The sequence below is a fragment of the Ixodes scapularis genome, unplaced genomic scaffold, assembly GCF_016920785.2.
Source record: "Ixodes scapularis isolate PalLabHiFi unplaced genomic scaffold, ASM1692078v2 PGA_scaffold6__148_contigs__length_123643588, whole genome shotgun sequence".
NCBI classification, from domain to species: domain Eukaryota; kingdom Metazoa; phylum Arthropoda; class Arachnida; order Ixodida; family Ixodidae; genus Ixodes; species Ixodes scapularis.
In genome coordinates, this window is record NW_024609881.1 from 77352046 (window position 1) to 77372815 (window position 20770).

At 45.7% G+C, this 20770-nt stretch overlaps 1 protein-coding gene across 1 annotated transcript; it reads right to left on the bottom strand.

The window, feature by feature from the left end:
• Nucleotides 1-493: 493 nt before the first annotated feature.
• LOC8052509 (dehydrogenase/reductase SDR family protein 7-like) lies at nt 494-20220 on the bottom strand. Its single transcript, XM_029968262.4, has 7 exons — nt 20113-20220; nt 16777-16966; nt 15207-15310; nt 13950-14169; nt 11088-11180; nt 7086-7238; nt 494-2553 (listed from the first exon to the last, which is right to left on the bottom strand). Exons 2-7 carry the CDS (start codon nt 16946-16948, stop codon nt 2327-2329), a joined length of 969 nt encoding a protein of 322 aa, XP_029824122.1. The 5' UTR covers nt 16949-16966; nt 20113-20220; the 3' UTR covers nt 494-2326.
• Nucleotides 20221-20770: the final 550 nt, after the last annotated feature.

Here is a 20770-nt window from a genome sequence, read left to right on the forward strand (position 1 = left end):
TTATACTCTCTGACAACTTTCTGCGACGTTTCAAATGAAGTGGAGAGTGTGCCTGCACAGCTTCGAACGGCGTTCGAAATGCGCAAGCGCCTGTGCTTCTGTAGCTTTGACTGCATAGCCACAGAAAGTTGATCGCGACCAGAGCTAGGAGCGCTCAGGAGTTTGTGGCGAGCACTTGATATGTCCTTTGCTTGTTTCTCCAACATTACAAGGGCAACAGGCAGGCGCTTATTGCATCTGGGTGCACATCCATATTTGTTGCATCTGGGTGCACGTCCATATTTGACGCAATACATCCGTCTTTTGCGCAAGTCATAAATCGACCGTATAACATTTTGTGCACGCTGCTCAAAAGCTTACTGCAATCCCAATTACCTTTGAGCTGTGCCAAGCCTTTGCAATGCGACTCAGAACTACAGAACCGTCTCCACTCTGAAATTCTGACGCTGGGATTGCCGGCTCTGTAGTTCAGTGCAGACACGATTGGCGGAGCTTATTTGATGCCGTACATGCAGGAACTGGTTGTTTTATTTCTAAGTGGGATGAAAAGCCTCACGCAGAGGAAAAATTGAACACCGCTGCACCCAGGGATAAAAGTGATCTCTCTGTGTGTGCGCATGCAGGAAAAATGGAAGATTTGTCCGCATGCTAGGAATGTTTACATGTAGGATCGACGGACAGTATTAGATATGTGATATGCTACAACGTCCTCGGCTCTGGGTATTTGCCGTTCTTCGTGGCTCAGCAACATTTTTTGGCACCACCGAATACCACTAGATGAAGTTGCTTAGCACCATAAATGAGACTTGAGCTTGAAAGCTCTTACTAAGCAAAACGCAGGACGTTTGAGAGAAATATAATGCATGTTTCTCCAACTGCAAGAATAAAGCACAAATTGCAGACCACTCAGTCTCTGGGTAGTGGATGTCAAGGTTACTTAGCAGCACCTGAATCGAAAGATATAAGAGATGCTCGAAAACATTTAGTGAGAAAATGGCGGCCAACAGTTCCCCAAATACATGGAGACAAATAGCGTAAGCTACCAGGAACAGGCACCCTTTTCTCATTGAATACTCCCAGAAATTTCATAAAACTTTTTATCTGGATAGCACCAAGCTCTAAAACTTTGGCATCCGTTTCATCCCAACCCCTAGCACACCATTTGGATGGCGACCGAGCGTTCGGCGATACATGTTTTATTTTTGCAGTGGGAAAAACAATTAACATTTTCTCCCAAATGCCCTATAAACATGCCTAGATCTTAATCCTTGGCAAATCATTGTCCACATATCTGAGCAGATTTTTTAGCCACCCTTAAGATGGAAACTTTCTTCTCCCTTATATTAGTGAAAGTTGCACCACAGTTCTCTGCCACAACTTTTCGGTGACATGGACACACTACCCCCAACGTTATCACTGCCATCTAAACACATTCTGTCGGAGTTCAAAAACAAAAAGTGTGATCAAATAGAAAAAAATCATTAACTACAAAGAACAAAAATACCATTGGCCAGTTGAAGTACAGAGACTAGCTTCTGTACCTAGAGCAGCATCAGCGAAAAGCTTCTTTCATGCTGCAACGTTCCTCAGCACTCATCCACTGCCATAACTAGAACTCTTTACAGCGACATTCAGCCCTGCTGGTGAAGTTGACTTGTCGAGCAATTTTTTGCTTCCGCTTTTGATGATGGCGACCTGAAGGTGCTTTGCTGTTGGTTTTCCTTGTTCCTCTGCTGATGACAAATTCTAACGGGTCACAGCAATGTCCAAGGTCACCGCTGATTGCTTATCGTAGCATAATACTGTAATGCAGTCCTGCCTTCTTCAGTCTGCAATATAACTCCAGTAAGACTCCCAACTTCTAGCAATGCAAGAATGCCGTATCATTGACGCACAGTTTTGAACAAGGATGACAGTGCAGAAGGACTGCAATCTTGAGCGACACAACACACATTGCACCATGGATTAGACTAAACAAGGACGCTGTTGTAGCAGGGTGCCACAATCATCAGCGATGCAGTCTACAGGTCGGTCTGACATTTCTAAGTGAAGATGATGTTGCAGTAGCATTCTACGATCTTCAGCAATGCAGACATTCTACAGCCTGGTCTGACAGTTCTTAGTGCTCAGCAGTCTTCAGCAACACAAAGTCACTGCACCGTGGTTTGATCGTTTTAAACGGGGACGCCATTGCAATGCAACGTCGTCGCCTTCAGCGATGCCAGCGAAGGTCACCCTTGAGACACTCGGCAGCCTTCGCCGACACCCCAGCATGCCTGGGCAGCCTTCAGCAGTGTCGGCTGCCCTCGGCATGGCTGAGCAACCTTCAGCTGCTGTGTTGGGCAGATGTCCGCTGCTGCTGGAGCCTGAGCCTCTTGGCCCGGCTCTTCATGACTGCAAAGTAGAGCCAGGGCCACAGCACCCTGACCATCATGACGACGCGAGGCAGCATGGCCGACACCACCACGTCCGTCCTCCGGTTGACCACCGCCTCCAGGACTGCGTCTGCTACCTCTTCAGGAGCCATGCCAGTTGCCGTTGTCTCGTCCATCACTGACGAAATGAAGCGCGCAATACTTTACAAAACGGTTAACTCCCATCATCATCATCAGTAAGTTGATTATTTAACATTCTGGTTTAGAGTATAGTGCAAGGGTGGTCAAACAGAAATACGCAAAGAGTCCCAGAAAAGAATTCCATCAAGGGGGCCATGAAATGATTTTTCAACTTCTTCCTTCTTATCTGAACTCACAAATTGCGCAGGGTTGCCAAAGGTACAAGGGCAAGAGTATATCGCTAGCAGTTCAAGAGGAAGGAAAGGAGAAACTCTGCTCTTGCTCGGACCGACCTTTGTGTACCTGCACCATCGCCATTCTCCCCCAGAAGACTAGACAGTCGTTCAAAATTCGGACGAAAGTCCGCAGTACTGTGTGCAACTATCCTCCATTCACTCCTAAGCTGACTGTGGTGTGGAAGCCACGTGCTCATTGGGACAGTTACATTTCCATCTTTTGCCACATGATCACGCTCCCTCGCGTATACCCTTGCGCGGAGAATGGGGTCAGGTGATGAGAGGTAAATGGCCGATTGGACCGGCAAGCGCGTAGCTCCCACTACACTGTCAGCTCGGGGGCGAACGGAGTACACTGAAATAGTATAGAGACGCAGTGCTCGTGTACAATGCGTGAGCTGCGACCGACTGAACAGCTTTGGGTACCGCGGATGTATCACAGCGAAAAGGCGGAGAGCTTCCTAAGGAAAGGTGGTACGAAACAGTCCGCTACGCTTTCAAATTTTTGTACCAAAAAGCAGGCTTTTGACTTTCTACCTTTTTTTTTTTGTCCACTAAACGATGTGTGATTAGTTAAATCCCAATCTGAATTCATTCATCCCAGCTCAAAATTGATTTCATGGCCTCTTTAAAGAAAAACACTACCCAGAAAAAAAAAAGAATTCCATCAAAAAAATAGTTTTTGAAAAATGCTAAATTTACATCTGCCAACATCTAGAGAATATTCTTAGAAAGTTTCATTTGTTTACACTGCATATACATTTTTTTTTCATAAATTATTTTTGGTTTATTAGCCCCTTAAGTGCCTTGGACGAGCTGAGCTCGTCGGCCATTTTTGGGCTAAAAATGCCATGGACGAGCTCAGCTCGTCCAGTGGTTTTTTCGGTAGCCCTCAATTTTACGGACAAACAAGGCTTGTCCTAGCAGTTTCGCGGCGCTGATCATAGATGACAGCACTTGTATTAGTTAGCAAATAATTTTTTCGCCTCCGCTGATTTTTTTTGTAATAAACTTTTCAAATTATATGTGTAATACTAGAGGAATAAAAATGCAAAATAAAAAAATATGGCACTTTTAGGGTACTTTTGGGGAAAAAAATGTGGCACTTAAGGACACCTTAAAGGGGCGGTGCAACGATTTTATGATTAAAAGAATTTGCATCTCGTCATTTTTACGTTGTTTATCGTGTCCCAGAGGATAGAGAAAACACTTCCTACATTAAAAATGTCGCGATTCCGCTGCATAATCGCAAAGCAAAAGTCGAGCTTTTTCCCCCACCTGCAGCCCCAACTGGCAGCCGAAGGAACTACGGCGGAAAGATTACGTGACCTCGCTCGGCTCTAAGCCGCAGCATAGCACCCGCTAATGCACGCAGAGAGAGGGAGGGGAAGCGTCCTCCGAGATAGCACACGGGAAGCTACACGGCACTCCGAATGACGTCACTGGGAGCGCGACAAGGTGTGACCCTGAAGACTGGGAGTGAGTTGAGGGGTGCCCGAAAGGCCAATCTTTATCTTTTTTTTACGCAAAAACTAGGAGACGCAGGCGAAATCGGTTTTCTGTTCTTTACTTCAGAAGTGTCAGGGGAAAACTTCCAGAAATCTTTGACCAAAGTCCGAAAATCGTTGCACCGCCCCTTTAAGTGCCACAAAATATGGCACCTTGAATACTATGATAATGTAGTGATTGCGCAGGCGAGCTGGTGGATGTTAACCATTTTGTTCTTAGCCCGAGACTGAGGCAGGAAAAGAGGAAAGTTTCGAAGTAGAAGAAAAATGAACAGTCGAGGACACGTCTCTAACACAGCTCAGAGCTGTGTTAGAGACGTGTCCTCGACTGTTCATTTTTCTTCTACTTCGAAACTTTCCTCTTTTCCTGCCTCAGTCTCGGGCTAAGAACAAAATGGTTAACCTTGAATACGTTTTTCTCCGTTTTACTTTTTGGCATAAATTTTACTTAAGGAAAACTATTGTTTGATAACAAGATAAAAGGAAAGGCTCACTCATTGTTTTTCCTAACTGGTGTTGAATGGGCAATGCCGCTGTAGCAATGCTTTTTTTTACCTTGTGGATGTCTTTCATCAAAGATGTTAATATTTTGTCGACCACATAAAAGGGAAAACAACTTATTTGACTTTTCAGCGCGACATTACCATAAAATAAATTACTTTTTGGATATTTTGTCTACATAGTTCCACTCTCCAGGCATTCTGCTGCATATCTAGTGAAGAAAAATAATGGGCAGTATTACATTAGTTTTCAATGATAGTTTTCCTGAACAATGTCAGTGTGTTTCTGATAAAAAACGACTAGGTAATTTATTTCACAACTTATATATGCGGATGAAACTTTGCACTGCATCCTGCCTTGCAATTGCCAGTATATACAGTAAATTTCATTCATATTGAGCCAAAGGTTCAAAAGTTGACCCTTTTGGGTCCGTGTCATCCCTTCGCTCTTTCCTGACCGTGCCCATAGGCCATTGATCACCGGTGTTCAATGGTTTCCAAGTGCCATCAAGAAATTAAGTTTAGTGTGGAGAATTATGTTCCACAATCTCGTGGATAGCCGAAGAACTGTAATTTCGGTTTCAACGTAGGTTTGAGCTTTATCACAAGTTGGTGGGCTGTCAAAAATAGTCCTGGGAACAGTGGTTGCACTTGTCTAAGACGGCTAACTGCTTGCATCAGTCTTCAAAACGATGATGGCATTATTTAAATAATTTAACTGTATTGTGGCACATCTTTAGACCTCAAGAGCTCTGGGGACATTTTAAATGATTTCATAGGTGTCGCTTAACGGATGGTTGTCGGTAAGCATCACTGTAATCTCCAATGCTGTCCTGAGGCGGCATGCACATTTTATGATCCCAACAGGGTGGGCAAAAATGCTAAATACAGTCTAAGCTCATTAAAACAGACCTGGTTACAACAGGTATTTGGATATAACATACCTATTTGTGAAGTTCGGTTGTTTTTCGCGTACATACCATTTCACTTAACTTCATATCTGCATACAACATACTCCTTTTACAACAGACCGAAATCTTGGTCAAAATCAAGGTTTGTTATAACGACCTTAGACTGTATGAAGTAACTAAAATCAAGGCTTTGACAAAGCCAAGGTAGACCACAAAGAAAGTATTCTGCAGGGGATGTGAGGTGTGCTACCTGTGTTTCACTAATATGAGCATTGGTTCATCATTCATTGAAAAGCACACGCATTACAGAGGCTAACTCTCCGACGAACCAAAAATAGACAATGTCAGTTAAAGTACACCAACTTTCAAAAATCAAAGTCGTGGGTGTGGGGCACATTTTTCATATTCTGAAGTTTTTTTTATTCGTCATTTAATTTGACATTAGCTGTACAAGTTCCGGTGTTTATACGTTTATACACCTTCCGCACAGACATTGTATTTTCAAGAAATTGAATTTTACATTAAAACAATTATTGCTTTTTTTTTTTTTTTAAAGAACAACTAATTGGCCACATCTTCATGTGCCATAGTGTTCCACACGCACACTAGCTAGGGCAGTAAAAGCGGTTGCACGAATCCTTAGAAAATTACTACTTTTCCCGTGGTCAGCAAAGAGGTAAAGCCCGTCGAACAAAAATAAACTCTTCCTGTCATAAGAAGTCTATTTTCCTTCGTTTCCCCCTCCAATTTTCTTCTCACTTCTTTGCATCCGTCTCGCATGCTAAGCATCTAAGCGGCTTGTAACCCCCTAAACCTGAACAACAGGGATGAGTCGCGCTGCCAGTAAACAAGCACCGAAAGAGGCTGTTTCTATCGCTTGACCTGGATTCGTGGACCGCTCTTTGTGTGACGGGCTCAAGAGTTCCTTTTCGGGAAGGACCCCATACTCCTTTTGTTTTTAAGCCGACAGTATGTGGCAGAAGCTACATGCTCGTCGGCGGATCGGTCCCATGTCTATCTTTAGTCACATGATTACAAGGGAGGGCGTCGATAGGTCCAGCGAGTGCGTAACACCCACAGCACAATCAGCTTAAGGGGCAACGGAATTCTTTTTTTTTTTAAGGCAAAAGCCTTATACGTTTTATTACACGAAAAGGCGGCGGCGGCGTTGCGCCCGAAAGATGGCCATAGAAATATGTCATCAAGCACACGCCGCTCCAGGTCAAAGCAGACGTGCCTCCGAAATAAAGCACAAAGAAAAGCACAGCAATGCAGATGCTTCGTCACGGAAGCTGTGAAGCAGGGGGGTGTCCAAACGTTCCCAGAGCGGGAACGTTTGGACGCCCCCGCTTCGGGCAGACGGAAAGAACCGTACCTCCATAGGTGGAGCCGCTGCCGGTGAGGGCGTTCACCGACAGGTTGGTGCGGATGTAGCCCGGCGAGACGACGCACACGTGGATGTCCTTGTGCGCCACTTCCGACAGCAGGGTGTCGAAGAAGGCTTGGGTCGCGTGCTTCGACGCGGCGTCTGCAAGGGGGCACGTTTGTGCAGTTTGAGATCGGAAAGTTCGCATAAGCTGCCCATATCTGGAGATCCACTGCTCCACGAGAAAGTGAGATAACCACCAAGTAAGTACACATTGAATCTTTGTCTGCTTCCCCACACACTACACCCGTGGGCAACTTCATGCAACGTTTTCGATGAGAGGGAAGGCGTGCGTGCACGGCTTTGATCGGCATTCATACACATGCTCTCATACCTTTGATTGTTTGGCCACAGAGAACGGTCCACGTGTATGGTAGATTTACCAGTTGATGTTAAACGAAGTAGACAGAAGCCCAATATTCTAGTTCTCCTATGTGCTCTTTCCCAAATTTATAGACCCGTTTATTGAAAGTGCCGGAAGGAAGTGTTGTTGGCAATTGACATCCCCGTAAACTTCTGGTCGAATGAGAGGGCAAACAACCCCCGCCATAGCACAGCTTCTTGCAACGTTTATGAGATCATTTATGAACACTATCCCGAGTGATTAGCTAAAAAAAACGGTGAGCGAGAGATTTGTTAAAGATTTTTTAATACTCCCATAAGACAACCAATCCACTCTTCTCTGCTTCGTAGCATGGCAGAAGGACCTCGCTAGGTCCCCGACTTTGTGATTTCTGTAGAACTTCGTCGGCCCACAAATAGTGACATCAACAAGCTTTGAAAACCTGCCGAAATGGAGCGAACGGAAGTCTCTTAAGGGGGCAAGAGACAACTTGTGTTTGTAAACAGTAAAAGGGTCTATAAGGTTGGGTTTCACACTGATGCTTGCATCATATTGACATCAATATTTGTTGTTTTTCCAATGCGCATAACGATCTCCCAGTCTCCTTTTTGGTGCACAAAAGGGCTCTCGTACACAAGCAATAATCCAAAACGCAACATGACACAAATGACGGGAAAGATATCCTTAAAAACTGGTAAGAACACCCATTTCAACGTCCACTATCAAAATATTTAAAAAATTATTTTGACGTCTGCGAAGTCACTTGTCTTCCCAAAAAGCGCAGTCCGAAACAATGTCCGCTTCTAAACCGGAACTAACTGAAATCCTCGAAGGTATATTCGTGAGTAGTAGTTAAAAACGCATTCGGGGTTGCCGCTTGTGCATCGTGAAGCGAGTGCAATGCCTTATTAATGTGATCATAAAATTGCCTTTCTACAGGATGTTTACGTGGGCAGAAATTGAGGGAGAGAAGGAAGTGAGAGCGTGCAGTGACATGAGAACACCGATCTCTGGTTGGAACTATCAGTGGGTAGACACAAAGCTACCTGCCTTTATCTCCACTGCACTGTTTGAATGAGCTAGAAAGCGGAACGACGCATTTGCATTCAAACAGTGCAGTGGAGACAAAGGCAGCTAGCTTTGCGTCTGCCCACTGATAATTCCAACCCCAAAACAAAAAAACATTCTAGGATTAAAAAAAAAAAAAAAAAAAAGCCAACACTTTTGGCAGTCTTGTCCTACATTACGTACATGCAGCTGGAGTGGTTTTTGACACATGTGTGTCCAGCGAGCCTGTTTCTTTTATTGTTCTAGAAGGAATTTCTAACCGCGTACCAGTGGTGGCTAGCAAACCATGCAATCATTTTTGCTTAGCGGTTGAAGAAATGTTCTGCTGCCTGGTGTTGTTTGTTGTAGTCGACAATTATACTTGTCCTCTTTGGGAAAGACTGTTCCCTTCACATTGTTTCTTGTTAAAAGCCCCCCGCCCCCTTTTTGCTTTCCTCCTGCGGCTCTCTGAATTTTCGTGTTATGTCTGCGGCTCTAACCCTATGTCACTCTGGCCACCCCTGGTCTATCCACAAGATGGAGCGTTTTTCTGAGGAGGGAATTAAATGTCATAAAGTTTAGAGGTCACGTACGCCGCGTCGGGGACGTTTGCCAATCCCCCGAGCCCGTGGGCAGCCACGGAGAATCTGCCACTGGCCTACAGGATGTCCGTTGTCTTGTAAGAGTGATTGCTCTCCATCCTCTTGGGGAAGGATTAAAGCCAGCAGCATCAAGCTGCAGAGTGCCTTTTTGTTCTTCTTCTCTGCCTTTCGTGTGACGAAGGTCGCGCAACGTGTTGCACGAAAAGAAAGACTCCGCCGACTGAACTCCGTGAGACCCCAGTCATGCGAATGCTCGCTCGGATATCCTGCATACAATTACACCGTCGGTTCGAGCAACTTAAAGACAGACGACCAGTTCGCGCTTTCCACTTTTCGCTCGCTTCCTCCTCTCCCTCCTACCCTTTCCACCTACGCCCGCCCCTCTTGGTCCCTTCTTTCCATCCTTCGCTTCCCTCGCTTGAGGGCATGGAGAGGAGGGTCTTCTGCCTTGCAGAATCTCGAGTCTGGTCGTCGGCCTTTAAGACATGGCGGAAATGCGGGTTTTCGTCGCACGACACCAGAGACGCTCTTATTTGCGAACGGTCTATTGCTGATATAGTTGAGCTCAGGAGCAGACAGAAATGCTCACTCTTGCAACGACTACCCACTATAACGCTGCAGTGCCGCATAAAATACGCCATCAATAAATAGCATAGCAGAGAGCCTTGCAGAAGCACACATTCAACTGAAACCCTGCGACAAGATGGTGGCACCACAGTGCGGCTCCTAGCAGAAGAATTTCGCATAGATGTGTGCAGCAGCCGACCTCAGATTCTAATCCAAGGTCAGCTAAAGGGCTGTCCAAACGGGACAGAGCAGAAGCCGTGTTTACTAAATTCATGGCATGTGCTGTACCCCGGTCCGCTTTCATACGATTTTCTTTGCCAGGGGGAAGTTTCCCTCTGCCTTCGTTCTTGAAGAGAGGTTTTGAAGCGTGCTGATCACGTGGGTCTGGACAGCCACTCAGACGCTCTGCTGGCTGTCATCAAGGCCTCTGGCGTTGTCGTCTGTCCCCCAATCTCCCATAAACAAGAAAGGTGAAGAGACAACGGCAAGGAGACGAGGAGGAAAGCCGTGGTGTTTGCATGGTTTATGTCCAAGCTAAAAACGGATGCATGCGCGCACCGCAACTTTTAGGTTTTTTGAGAGAAGTGTATGCTTTTCTTGCGGAGCGAGGCTTCTGCCGTGTCCTGTTTGGACTGCCCGTTACCCCCGGCGCAGCGCCGAACGAAACACTCTAAGCTACCATTGGTGTTAACTTTTTTTTGCACAAGACCCAGAAATGGAGAACAGAAATGCACTCCATGCACTGGCAAAAACAACAAAAAAAAAACGCGATTGCATCGATTGCAGTACGTCTCTCGATTCGCCAGCGAGCGAAGACCAATTTGGTAATAAGTGCAAACAATACTTCTCATGCACATTTTACCACCTACTGGCGCTGGCAATGTCCCGTGACGACTTCCGGACCACCCAATACACAAGCGCTTCGCAGAGGCACGTCATAGCGCGGATAAGCGAAAGATACGGCGGCACGTAGCCGCTCACAACTGCAGGGGACAGAACTGAAACCGCGCTTCGAGCAACTCCACCGAGTCAAACGATGCGAAAACACACACGGGGCAACGCCGGACACAAATATGTCTTCGAACGTTGAGGTGCCTAAACCTTTACTCCGGAGCAAGACCGACCGACGAAGCCGCGGGAAGATGCAGAGACCTGGCCAAAACGCCGCGGGCCCATTTGAAGAGGCGACAGCGGTAGCGCGCTCTGCCGTGCAGACGTAACGTGGGCACTGTCATCGTTGTCACTGCCAACCGGCTACCATAAGGCAGAGCGGCATGCCCGCTTTAGCCGTCGCACACTCCCCCAACAGAATCGGTGCGCAGTTCCCGACCTCCACTTTCCCGCCTCGGACGAGACCGAAACGAGCGTCGGTGTGACGACGACCGGACTCACATGCGGATCGAAAGGGGAGTCCGACTTTTCCCTGGACGCTGCTGATGGCCACGATGCAGCCTTCCTTCGCCTCCAGCATGCTGGGCAGGACGGCTGCGGACGAAAGGACGGGAACACGGCTTGATCGAAGCACCGCAGACGCCGAGAAAGTGTGGTACCGCGACGTCTCCTTACTGCAGACGGCTCGGTTCCCGCTAAACATCGACCATAATGCGAGTCTAATAATGTTAACGAGACGAAAATCCGTGTACGGCATGTCTCCCCAAAAATCTTACCATGCTTTTTTTTTTCTCTCTGCAAAAATAAACTGCATCGCCAAACGCTCGTTCTCCGCTCAAATGTAGCGCTAGCGGTCCAAACCAGTTGCCAAAGTTTCAGAAGTAAGCATTAGATCCGTCAAAAGTGGGAAAATGGGGCCTGTTTTCGCCGACTGGCACCAATCAGCGTTACGTATTCGGGAGGTCTGTCGCCTGCCATTTTTCCATCGAGAATTTCAGAACATCACTTATAACTGGGATTCCATATTTTCGGGGTTTATTTTTCGTCAAATATAAAGGGCGTTTTCTGGAGCTTTGTTTTTTGCCGAAAATTCGGAGTTTATCGGAGCTAGTTTTTGTTTGATTCCCAATTCTCGGAAATTTAGAGCTTAATTTTTATGTTAATTTTAGTGTTTCTTGATTTAAAAAAAATATAAGTGAATAATATCCGGGTGTAGACGTGTGCGACATTCAAAAGAATGTGCTTGTGTCAGTTAATACTTCTTCAGCGGGATTTGGTGTTGGTGCCATTGCCATTGGCAATACAGTGTAGACCGCATATAACGTATGTTGCGGGAGTCGCAAAAATCCGCACTATAAGTGGTACCGCGCTACAACCAAAACATCAATTTTTCAGGCCAAAGTGCATGCCATCAGACATCTTACCTTTGTAAAAGAATTTATTTTATGTTAGATGAAAAATAAAGCTTAATTTGAGGAAAGTCTTTATTTAACCAGACTATTACACTTCTCTCTCAAGTGTGTCACACATTTTGAAAGAAATGAGCGACTTTTGCCTGGCGCAGCCTTTTAACGGCGTCGCAGGTTGCGGACGAACGTTGGTGAGCATTCAGGATAGCTAACCCTAATCACTTTTCTCCGGCGATGAAAACACATGAAAATTCGCATCCTTTATACAGTACGCACCGATAATACCTTCAAATTGAGCACAGGCATGAAATGCTCCAAATAAGAAATCCGGGCGATGTTCGAAAACACAAACGCTTAGAATGCACCACTGTAGTCAAAGTAAACAAACATGACGACACAGGCATTTCTGCCGTCTTGAGAGTGCCGCCACAACATCGCTGCACGAGTAGGTGGATCTTCCCTTCTAGTACGCGCTGGGTTATCACAGCGACACACAACGAAAATTCACAGTCAAGGATAACGCTTTTACGCGGAACGATGAGCTTCTACCATGCCGTCTACGTCGACGATCAAAACCGACGGCATGTTTGCGGATAGAAGCAGCCGGCCGGCCGGCCCTGCAACCGGCATGCAACACGCGCGAACACTTCTCCTCGACTTGCGATTGGTCTGTCGTTGCGGTTGTTTCCAACGCATCGGAGGGACGCACGCACGTGAACGACACGTGCGTGCATCCCTCCTTCGCTATGCCAACTGAAGCCTCTCTCTTTGCTTCTCCCCGCTTCTTCGAGCAACCTCCTTGCCCCGCGAGTGCCGCATGCGGCTCGCGCCGTTATCTAGTGTCGCACAGGGAAGCGTGCTCTGTGCGACACTGTGCGGTTTTCGGAACAGCCCGGCGCGGTCGCCGGGCTGTTCAGAAAACCGCACTATAACCGGTATTTCCCTTCGCGCGCCTGCATTTTATGCGCTATGTAATTACATGGAGTTCTATGGGAGGCGAACCGGTGGTTTAAAAAAGCCGCGTTATACCCGGTCCTGCACTATAAGCGGTTATGTTGTAAGTGGTCTATACAGTACTAATTTATCCCACAACAAAAGTTGGAAACGAGTGTTGCTTCGACAAACATTGATACCTTAAATTCTATAAAATCCTGGAGGTAGTCACTGGGAAGCTCGTATAAATCCCATCCTGTCCATTAGCCTTTACCCTGTGGCTGCACAGGGAACAGTGGTAAATGGTGTAGCATAGAAGCTTTAACTACCTGTCCTCTTTCTCTCTCTCCCCCCCCCCCTCCCCTCCCCCCCCCCCCCCCTCCCCTCCCCTCCCCTCCCCTCCCCTCCCCCCCCCCCCCCCCCCCCCCCCCATGAAATCTCTATCATTCATAGCTTTCACGGTTATAAAAACACATCCCCTCCTTCCTCTAAGAAGCATGCAGTGACCCAAAAGTACAATGACCTGTTGTCCTGAATGAACCTTGATGAGACAAGCAGTAAGATCCCTTTTGTCAATGGTTCTGAGATTTGAAAGGAAACAGTGTAGCTGTTTCCTCAAAACAAATTACAATTTTTTTTCTGGATAGGTACATTGAAATTTGTCTATCAGATAAACCTGAATTGATAAAAATTTTACCGACGGGCGTTTTTTGGATCTATTCGAAAACACTCAACCCTACTTATAACTTTCAAAAAAAGATAACGGTTAGTTCTGAAACTCCGGCAACTAGTTCAAATCGTTAGTGCTATATTTAGGCAGAGAACGAGCGTTCAGCGATACATAGTTAACAATTGCGGTGAAGGAAATGTTGTTGTTTTTTGGGGGGGACATTTTGTATTTATCCAGTTCATCCCCGAAAATCATAACTGTAACACAATGTTTCCTAAAAAAAATAGAAAAAGTAATTGTGGTTTGGATGGGAATTGTCATTTCTCCCAGCTCCTTCCGTCAACTGGTCACCTTTGGTGAGGGCAACATGTCCGAAGTAGTTGACCATCATCAGCTTGACGTCCACCTCGATGGAGGTCTCGCTGGCCTCGCCGCGGTAGCTGATGCCGCCGCTGTTCACCAGGACGTCTACCCTTCCGTGGATCTGCAGCGCCTGCTCTGCCCTGTCAGGGATGTTGGTCAGGTCGGCCAAGTCGAGCTGGACCACGGCCGGGGCATGCCGCCTCGAGGGCTGCGGACCAGGAGACAGTTCGCGCTCGATGCCGGTTCAGACGGTTCGTAGACACCCACCACAAGGAGCAATAGGTCCAAGAAACTGGTACCTCAAGATGACCCGTGGCCATTTAGGACAAAAGATAAAGATGACAGAGACACAGAAGATCCACAATAAGTGATGACCATCGATGACATAAAGAGCTGGGTGTCTTGAAGACTGCAGATCAGATGATATATAGGGCAACCCAAAGCGGACCTTCCGCCGTAAAACGAACCAGAAAAATCGGCGCTTACACATCGAAGGCTCAAACTTGCATTGAATGTGCAGTAAGGAGGTAGGTCTTGCCATGCGATATTTCAAGGCATAGTTCCCTTCCTGTAAACGCTGAGAGCAAAAAACTTGCCAAAGTCCACACTAGGTACGCTTGCAGACGACCGAGTTATTGACTCTATTAGCACCGCAAGTTAAAAGCATCGCCGACTCGGGGCACCCAATGTGGACTTTGGCAAGTTTTTTGCTCTCATTTTTTTACAGGAAGAGAATCGTGCCTCAAAATTTCATGCGTTGAAACCAACCTATTCGTTGCACATTCGGCAAAAGTTAGAGCTTCGATGTGCAGGCGCCAATGTTTCCAACTCACTTCACGGCGGAAGACCCGCTGGGACACTCTATAGACTAAATGGCCATAATACACTCACTAATAAAATGTTTAATGGCTGACCGAGGACCCGAAGGAAGTTTATGCTTGATGTTGGTTTGGATGGTCCATAAACACCCATGGCAAAGTAATAGAACAAAGCAATTTTTGACGTGCTTTGGCTGCACGTGCACACTCAAGGCAGACGAGATGCCGAAGCACTATGGAAGGTGGCAAGCACTCGACCGGAGCCGGGGCAACTGAAACTCCTCCCCGCTATTCTCATTCTGCGAGTGACTTAGATGTCTTGACACCACTGGTAGATCGGCTAACGTCTTGCAGCCTGAACAATCCCCTGCACTCGTCTTTGGTCTTTCTCTTTCTACGGCATGGAAAAAGAAGGCAGATCCTTCACCTGAGCAGAGTGCAGCAGTTCCTGTCTGACCCTCTCCAGCTCGCCAACACGTCGAGACGCCAGGATGACCTTGCAGCCTGCCGCATAGAACTTGTGTGCCAGCGCTGAAACGTGGAACAATAGGGCTTGAGAAACGCCACTCTGTTCGCGCAATCTGCTCTAGCTTAAAACGAAACTGCGGAAACAAGGCTGCAAATGTTTCACGCAGGGAACGTAATATTGCAGCAATCAATCCACATGATCCGAAACGAATGGTGCCTGTTACTACTAGCCCATCTTGTTGGATGACCTGTGAAGCTCGAACGTGCGTGCACTAAGGCCGTGACACACTTTTCGTCGATTGCTGTGCAACTTCGCACTTCCACTCTTCTGCTAGTCAATGTCGGTCGGGGAGAACCAGACAATGGCAGACTACATCCGCTGGTATTTATCACGTGTAATGTGCCATGGTGAGAAAAGAAAGACTATTTTTCTAGGGTAACTTTTTCAAATTTACTTCACATTCGTCTTGCGAGAGCAAACAGCCATAAAGTGCACGGTCATGGCCAGAAGCTGCTGCTGTGCATGAGTAGATGGCATCTCTTCATTCCCTAGAACCGTAAAGCTGTGCATGACAACATAAATCTAGCGAGAACTACTTTATCAAGGAAGTTCTGCACTGCCTCAGGATGCTATAATGCAATAATCAATCTGCTATCTGATGGATCAGACTTGTATGTTGTTTTGTATTCATAGTGAGACAAATACAAAAATGTAGAAGGTGCTGACAGAGGAGCGGTGATAGCAGACAGTGAGAAAGAAGACAGAGAGGGGTGGTGGTGCAACGACCACTGAAGACTGTGAGCCTTGACCTCAGCACTTCAGCTCATGTTTAAGCTTTCAGGGCATCCAACAGGAGGCAATGGTAGTATTGTGCCATGATATGTAATGCCATTTTAGATTACACTGATTGTAATGGTAGACCTCTTTTTTCTTCACATTACTTAACTATTTGCTTAAGCCGACATTCTGTTAGTTTTTAAGTATTTTTAACGTTTTTAATATCAGTGCCTCTCATAATATTTTAATAAAATGGGCCCAAAGTGGCTATGGGCCCAGATGGTTTTCCAGTAACTTGTAATATGCATTAACTCTAATAAAAAAAACAATGTTGAGGTTGCCTTGCTCCACTCTGCCAAGCTTTTCAGTTTGAGTTAAGAATTCTTTGAAACTTGAATTCATGTACTGATTTACTGCATTCTACCAACAGCAAGAATCATGCAGAGAAAACTAACCTGCCAGCAGCACATTGTAGTCATGCACAGGAGGCAGATAAGCCAAACAAAAGGCCTCCAACACCTTCCAATTTACTTCCTGTTATTTTTGTTTTTTCTATATTGTTTATGAATATCCTTTCTCTATTGTGCCACATTGTCTACCCATTCGACCTGTTTACTGTTCTCTAAATTGAAAATTATAGCCCTGGCCCCAAGGAGAGCCATTATCCATTCAATCAAATCTGTCATATTTACCACCATATCATTGTGAAATACTATGGAAAGGACAGGTGGCATCCAAGACGGCTCCCTACCTTCTCCGAGTCCCGAGCTGGCTCCGGTGATGAGGACCACCTTGTCCTGGAGGCAGCCCGTCTTGAGCGAGCCCCACTTGAGTCTGTACAGCTTGTACACCACGTAGGGAAACACCAGGGGCAGGCAGATGCCACCGGCAAAGAGGCGCACCCAGTACAGGACCCCCGACATTGTGTCCAGTTCAGCCGCCTGCAACAAGGACCTGTCAGCTACAACTGGAAGTCCTCTGCAGCAGGTCACCGTGAACAAAGAACTGCCTGCAATGGACCGGATGGATGGATGGATGGATGGATGAATGCATGGCAGCCATTCCCTTTAAATCGGGCGAAGTTTGTGCCCCTTAGCCAAGTAGTGTCTTTAGCTCGAGATTATATTATGTTTAAGTTAATTTAAACAGATTTAATCTCAATCTCTCGCTCAATTTTAATCACTATTCCTGTGATCTTCTACTGACCTCGGCTTTTTAAAACGTTTTGTTTCACCATCCTCATATAGAATCCCAGGGACCTTTAGGGAGTCAGCCTCTTTTCATGATGTCCTCGGGTGAATGAGCCATTTCACAATGTCATGCTCTGCCATTCAAATTGCCCTCTTGCATATATTGCACGTTGTATCCATCTTCGGTATTTGACCCTGCGTGTCCTGGTTATCAAAACCCCTGTGCTAGCCTCGAATATTAGCACACTTCCTCTAGAATTATCTAATATTCGCTCCTTTTTACCCTGTACATTTCCAAAGCTGGTTTCTTCTGCATTCTTTTTCACATAAAGACGACACCAAGTGGCAAAAGCTTGCCACAGGACAACGGAATGCGTTCCGTTGTCCTGTGGCAGGCACTACGTCGGGCAGACGGGGCGCTGTCTAAATGATTGGCTTTGCGAGCACAATAACAACGTGCAAAAAAAGAATGGTGGACTATATATGCCGGACTTGCATTGCAGGACATGCGGTTGTACCCCACTGTTGGATGAATGCGTAAAAATTGGGGAATGCAAGTCAGCGGTAACACGCGAAATCATAGAAGCCGAGCACATTGATTATTTAGGAGACATGTGTGTTGCTGTGCCGTCGGTTGCATTATCGGAGAAGGAATTGTTTTTCCTGAGAATGAGATAGTGTTGTTTCCCAGTTATGCTCTGTGATGGTGTTTGTCGTTTTGTTGTCATTGTGACGATGGTTGAGACTATATCTACCGGAACACGTTTTCAATAAAATTCAGTTGAAAGTTGCGCCTTGTTGTGTCCTCTTCTCTGCTTTTGTCCTCGTCTTTGTTGCGCACAAGATTGTATTAGACCCTAAGGAGCTTCGCCCCTAAAACAGGAAGGCGATTAATGCAAAGGTGCAAGTGAGCTGGACAAGAATAATGATATTAATCCCTGGAGAAGAGGAACAAGGGGGACAAAGGACAAACACCAGTCTCCAAACATAGCTAGGTGACTGGTGCCAACTGAAAAAATCCGCCTGATCCTGGTATCAAACCAAGGACCTCTCCATTTCCAGGGGAGCGCTCTGCCAACTAAGCTAACCAGGAGTTAGACGTCAGTAGAGCAAAAGGGTTTTATCAGCTGCCACCAGTCTGACATCATAACCTTAAAATGCAGGCCGTTTACCATTGTTAGTGTTAGACTGGTGGTAGCTGTTAAAACCAGTTTGCTCTAATGATGTCCCACTCCTGGTTAGCTCAGTTGGTAGAGCGTTCCACTGGAAATTGAGAGGTCCCTGGTTTGATACCAGGATTAGGCGGATTTTTTCGGTTGCACGCCAGTCACCTAGCTGTGTTTGGAGATTTTTGTTTTGGTCTTTTGTCTCCCTTCTCCAGGGATTAATATTGCTATAAAAAAGGCGAGTTAATTAAAAACAGGAAGAAGAGTCAAAATATAGATTCACATCAAATCTTGCATCCTGAGGTATCATTCAGCGAAACAGCAAAGGACCGGAGCAGCGAATAAAAATTACGAATCAACAGAGATGGACGTACCTGTCTCGATTCTGATGATGAGAACAATGAAAATGCAAGCTTCATGCTGCAGACGCACATTGAGCTGATTCTGTTGCTCGTTTGGTTATAAACACCCCATGCAGAGATCTAGAGAACTGGCTCTGCTCGCTGTTTCTGCTGGGCAGCTGAGCATTGGGACAGGCCGGAGCAGTGCACGAAAAATCTCCAAGACCATGGGCGAACAAAAGGGGAGTTGCACTACCTCTCCTGCTTCCTCCGTGACTGAGTCACGGAGGAGACAAGAGAGGCATTGCAGTCCGAGCTTTTGCCACTCCATGAGGAGTCCTCGAAAAAGATCCATTAGCCTTCTGCGACAAGTGCTACAACGAGCATACCTAAAACTGATTCTTCGTAACGAGCCATCGAGTGGCATCAATGAAAGAAAAACAAAAAAAGTTAGCCTGGACATCGCTGTGAGAAGCAACATTAAACAGCGAGTAGCCTGCGACGGGTTGAGGCTCTAGTCTGTAATTGTTTGCCACAGTGGGCTGCACTCAACAAATGATTCAGAGCAAACTGTTGTCTGCAATGATCTGCCTGCAACAATAACCTGTACTCACGGTAATTCATTTGCGTACCGTGAAGGAGTCATTAGCAGTGGAACACTTGAGAGGGTCATGAATAAAATCGAGGGAGCTAGGAAAATAAAAATAAGATAGCTACAGCCATAAAAATTCAAAAAGTTTTCCCACACATTTTCTTTTTTTTTGTACAGTGTTTTAGGATAATTTGCACCACTTCCTGTCTTAAGAGATAAAGAGTGAAGTACAATCATACATCTTTATACAAAGCATTTCGTTATCTGTTTCTTTATTTATTTACATATGCCTACACTTGGCCAAGACCCACACACACGGTTTGGACAACGCCTTCTCAATTAAATAAAAAGTTTGGACCAACAGTGCATGGATCCAAAACCAACTGAAGTTTAAACCAGGCTTGGGTGTAGACTTATCTCAAATACTATTTTAGTACACCAAGTTCACAACAAAAAGAAGCACTTGACGTTCACGCTAACGTTGTAAAAGCCACGACTGCGGCCTCAGACAAGAGGTTTCTGACAACCCCATTCAAGCGCCACAAATTCCCAGACATGGACTTTAAGGCCCTAAAGGCGAGGCAGTTCCAGCAAATAAATATATCGAAATATTAAATATAATTTTTAAAGAAACAAACAATATTCAAATCTGCGTTCTCTTCGTGGTTTGAGGTAACGCAAGGACTAGGGACGTCTAGGAGAAAATAAACAGGCGCTGCACTATAAAAGAGTGATTGCATAACCAGTAATCCACTGCTTTTAACTAAATAAAAACATCCCGCAGAGAAAATTACTTACCCAAACTACAGCTGCCTTCTCCCACCAGTTTGCGCGATAACCGGCGATAACCGATAACTTTCGATATGCCACATACTAAACATCACCACTATCTTCCTCAACATGTATCATAACGGTGACCAAGAAATAGTTCTGATCTATGTAAAGATCTCTATATGTAAGATTATATATACACGAAATACTTACAACTAATAAAATAAGTAAACGTACTAAAACTTGAATCCTGCAGAAGCTTAAGAAATTGAAAACAAGAGGTAGGTTTTAAAAAATTTACTTTTCACGCAATGGATGGATGTATAAAAAATCCGGCTGAGCCCTTTGGATCGGGCGGTAGCTTACGTCACCTAGCCATATTGTTTTACCATTTAATCTTAGAATATTTAAATGTGAAAACTATATTCGCTCCGCACTGCAAAGAAAGTGAGGCTATAAAACCCCCTTACGATCAGTTAAAGGGCAACTCCGCTTCATTTTTGATATTTAGAAAACTTTGTAGCCCTCTTCAGTATCATATAGGAAGACCCCATGTCAAATATTACGATCTAATTCCGTTTATATATTTAATAAACTGGCCAGTAAACCTTCAAGCGAGCCAAGTCGTCGAAATCTGCCAACTCTAGCGTAGACCTGTGCGCCGGTCGGAAATCGCCGGCGGCGG

What these genes read in the sequence shown, in the direction of transcription:
- LOC8052509 (XM_029968262.4), bottom strand. Translation starts at nt 16,948, where the DNA reads ATGTCGGGGGTCCTGTACTGGGTGCGCCTCTTTGCCGGTGGCATCTGC. An exon ending in CAGCTCGGGACTCGGAGAAG is followed by an intron (nt 15,311 to 16,776) that starts GTAGGGAGCCGT and finishes TCCACGTTTCAG; the next exon opens with CGCTGGCACACAAGTTCTAT. An exon ending in ACATGTTGCCCTCACCAAAG is followed by an intron (nt 11,181 to 13,949) that starts GTGACCAGTTGA and finishes TTTCGTCCGCAG; the next exon opens with CCGTCCTGCCCAGCATGCTG.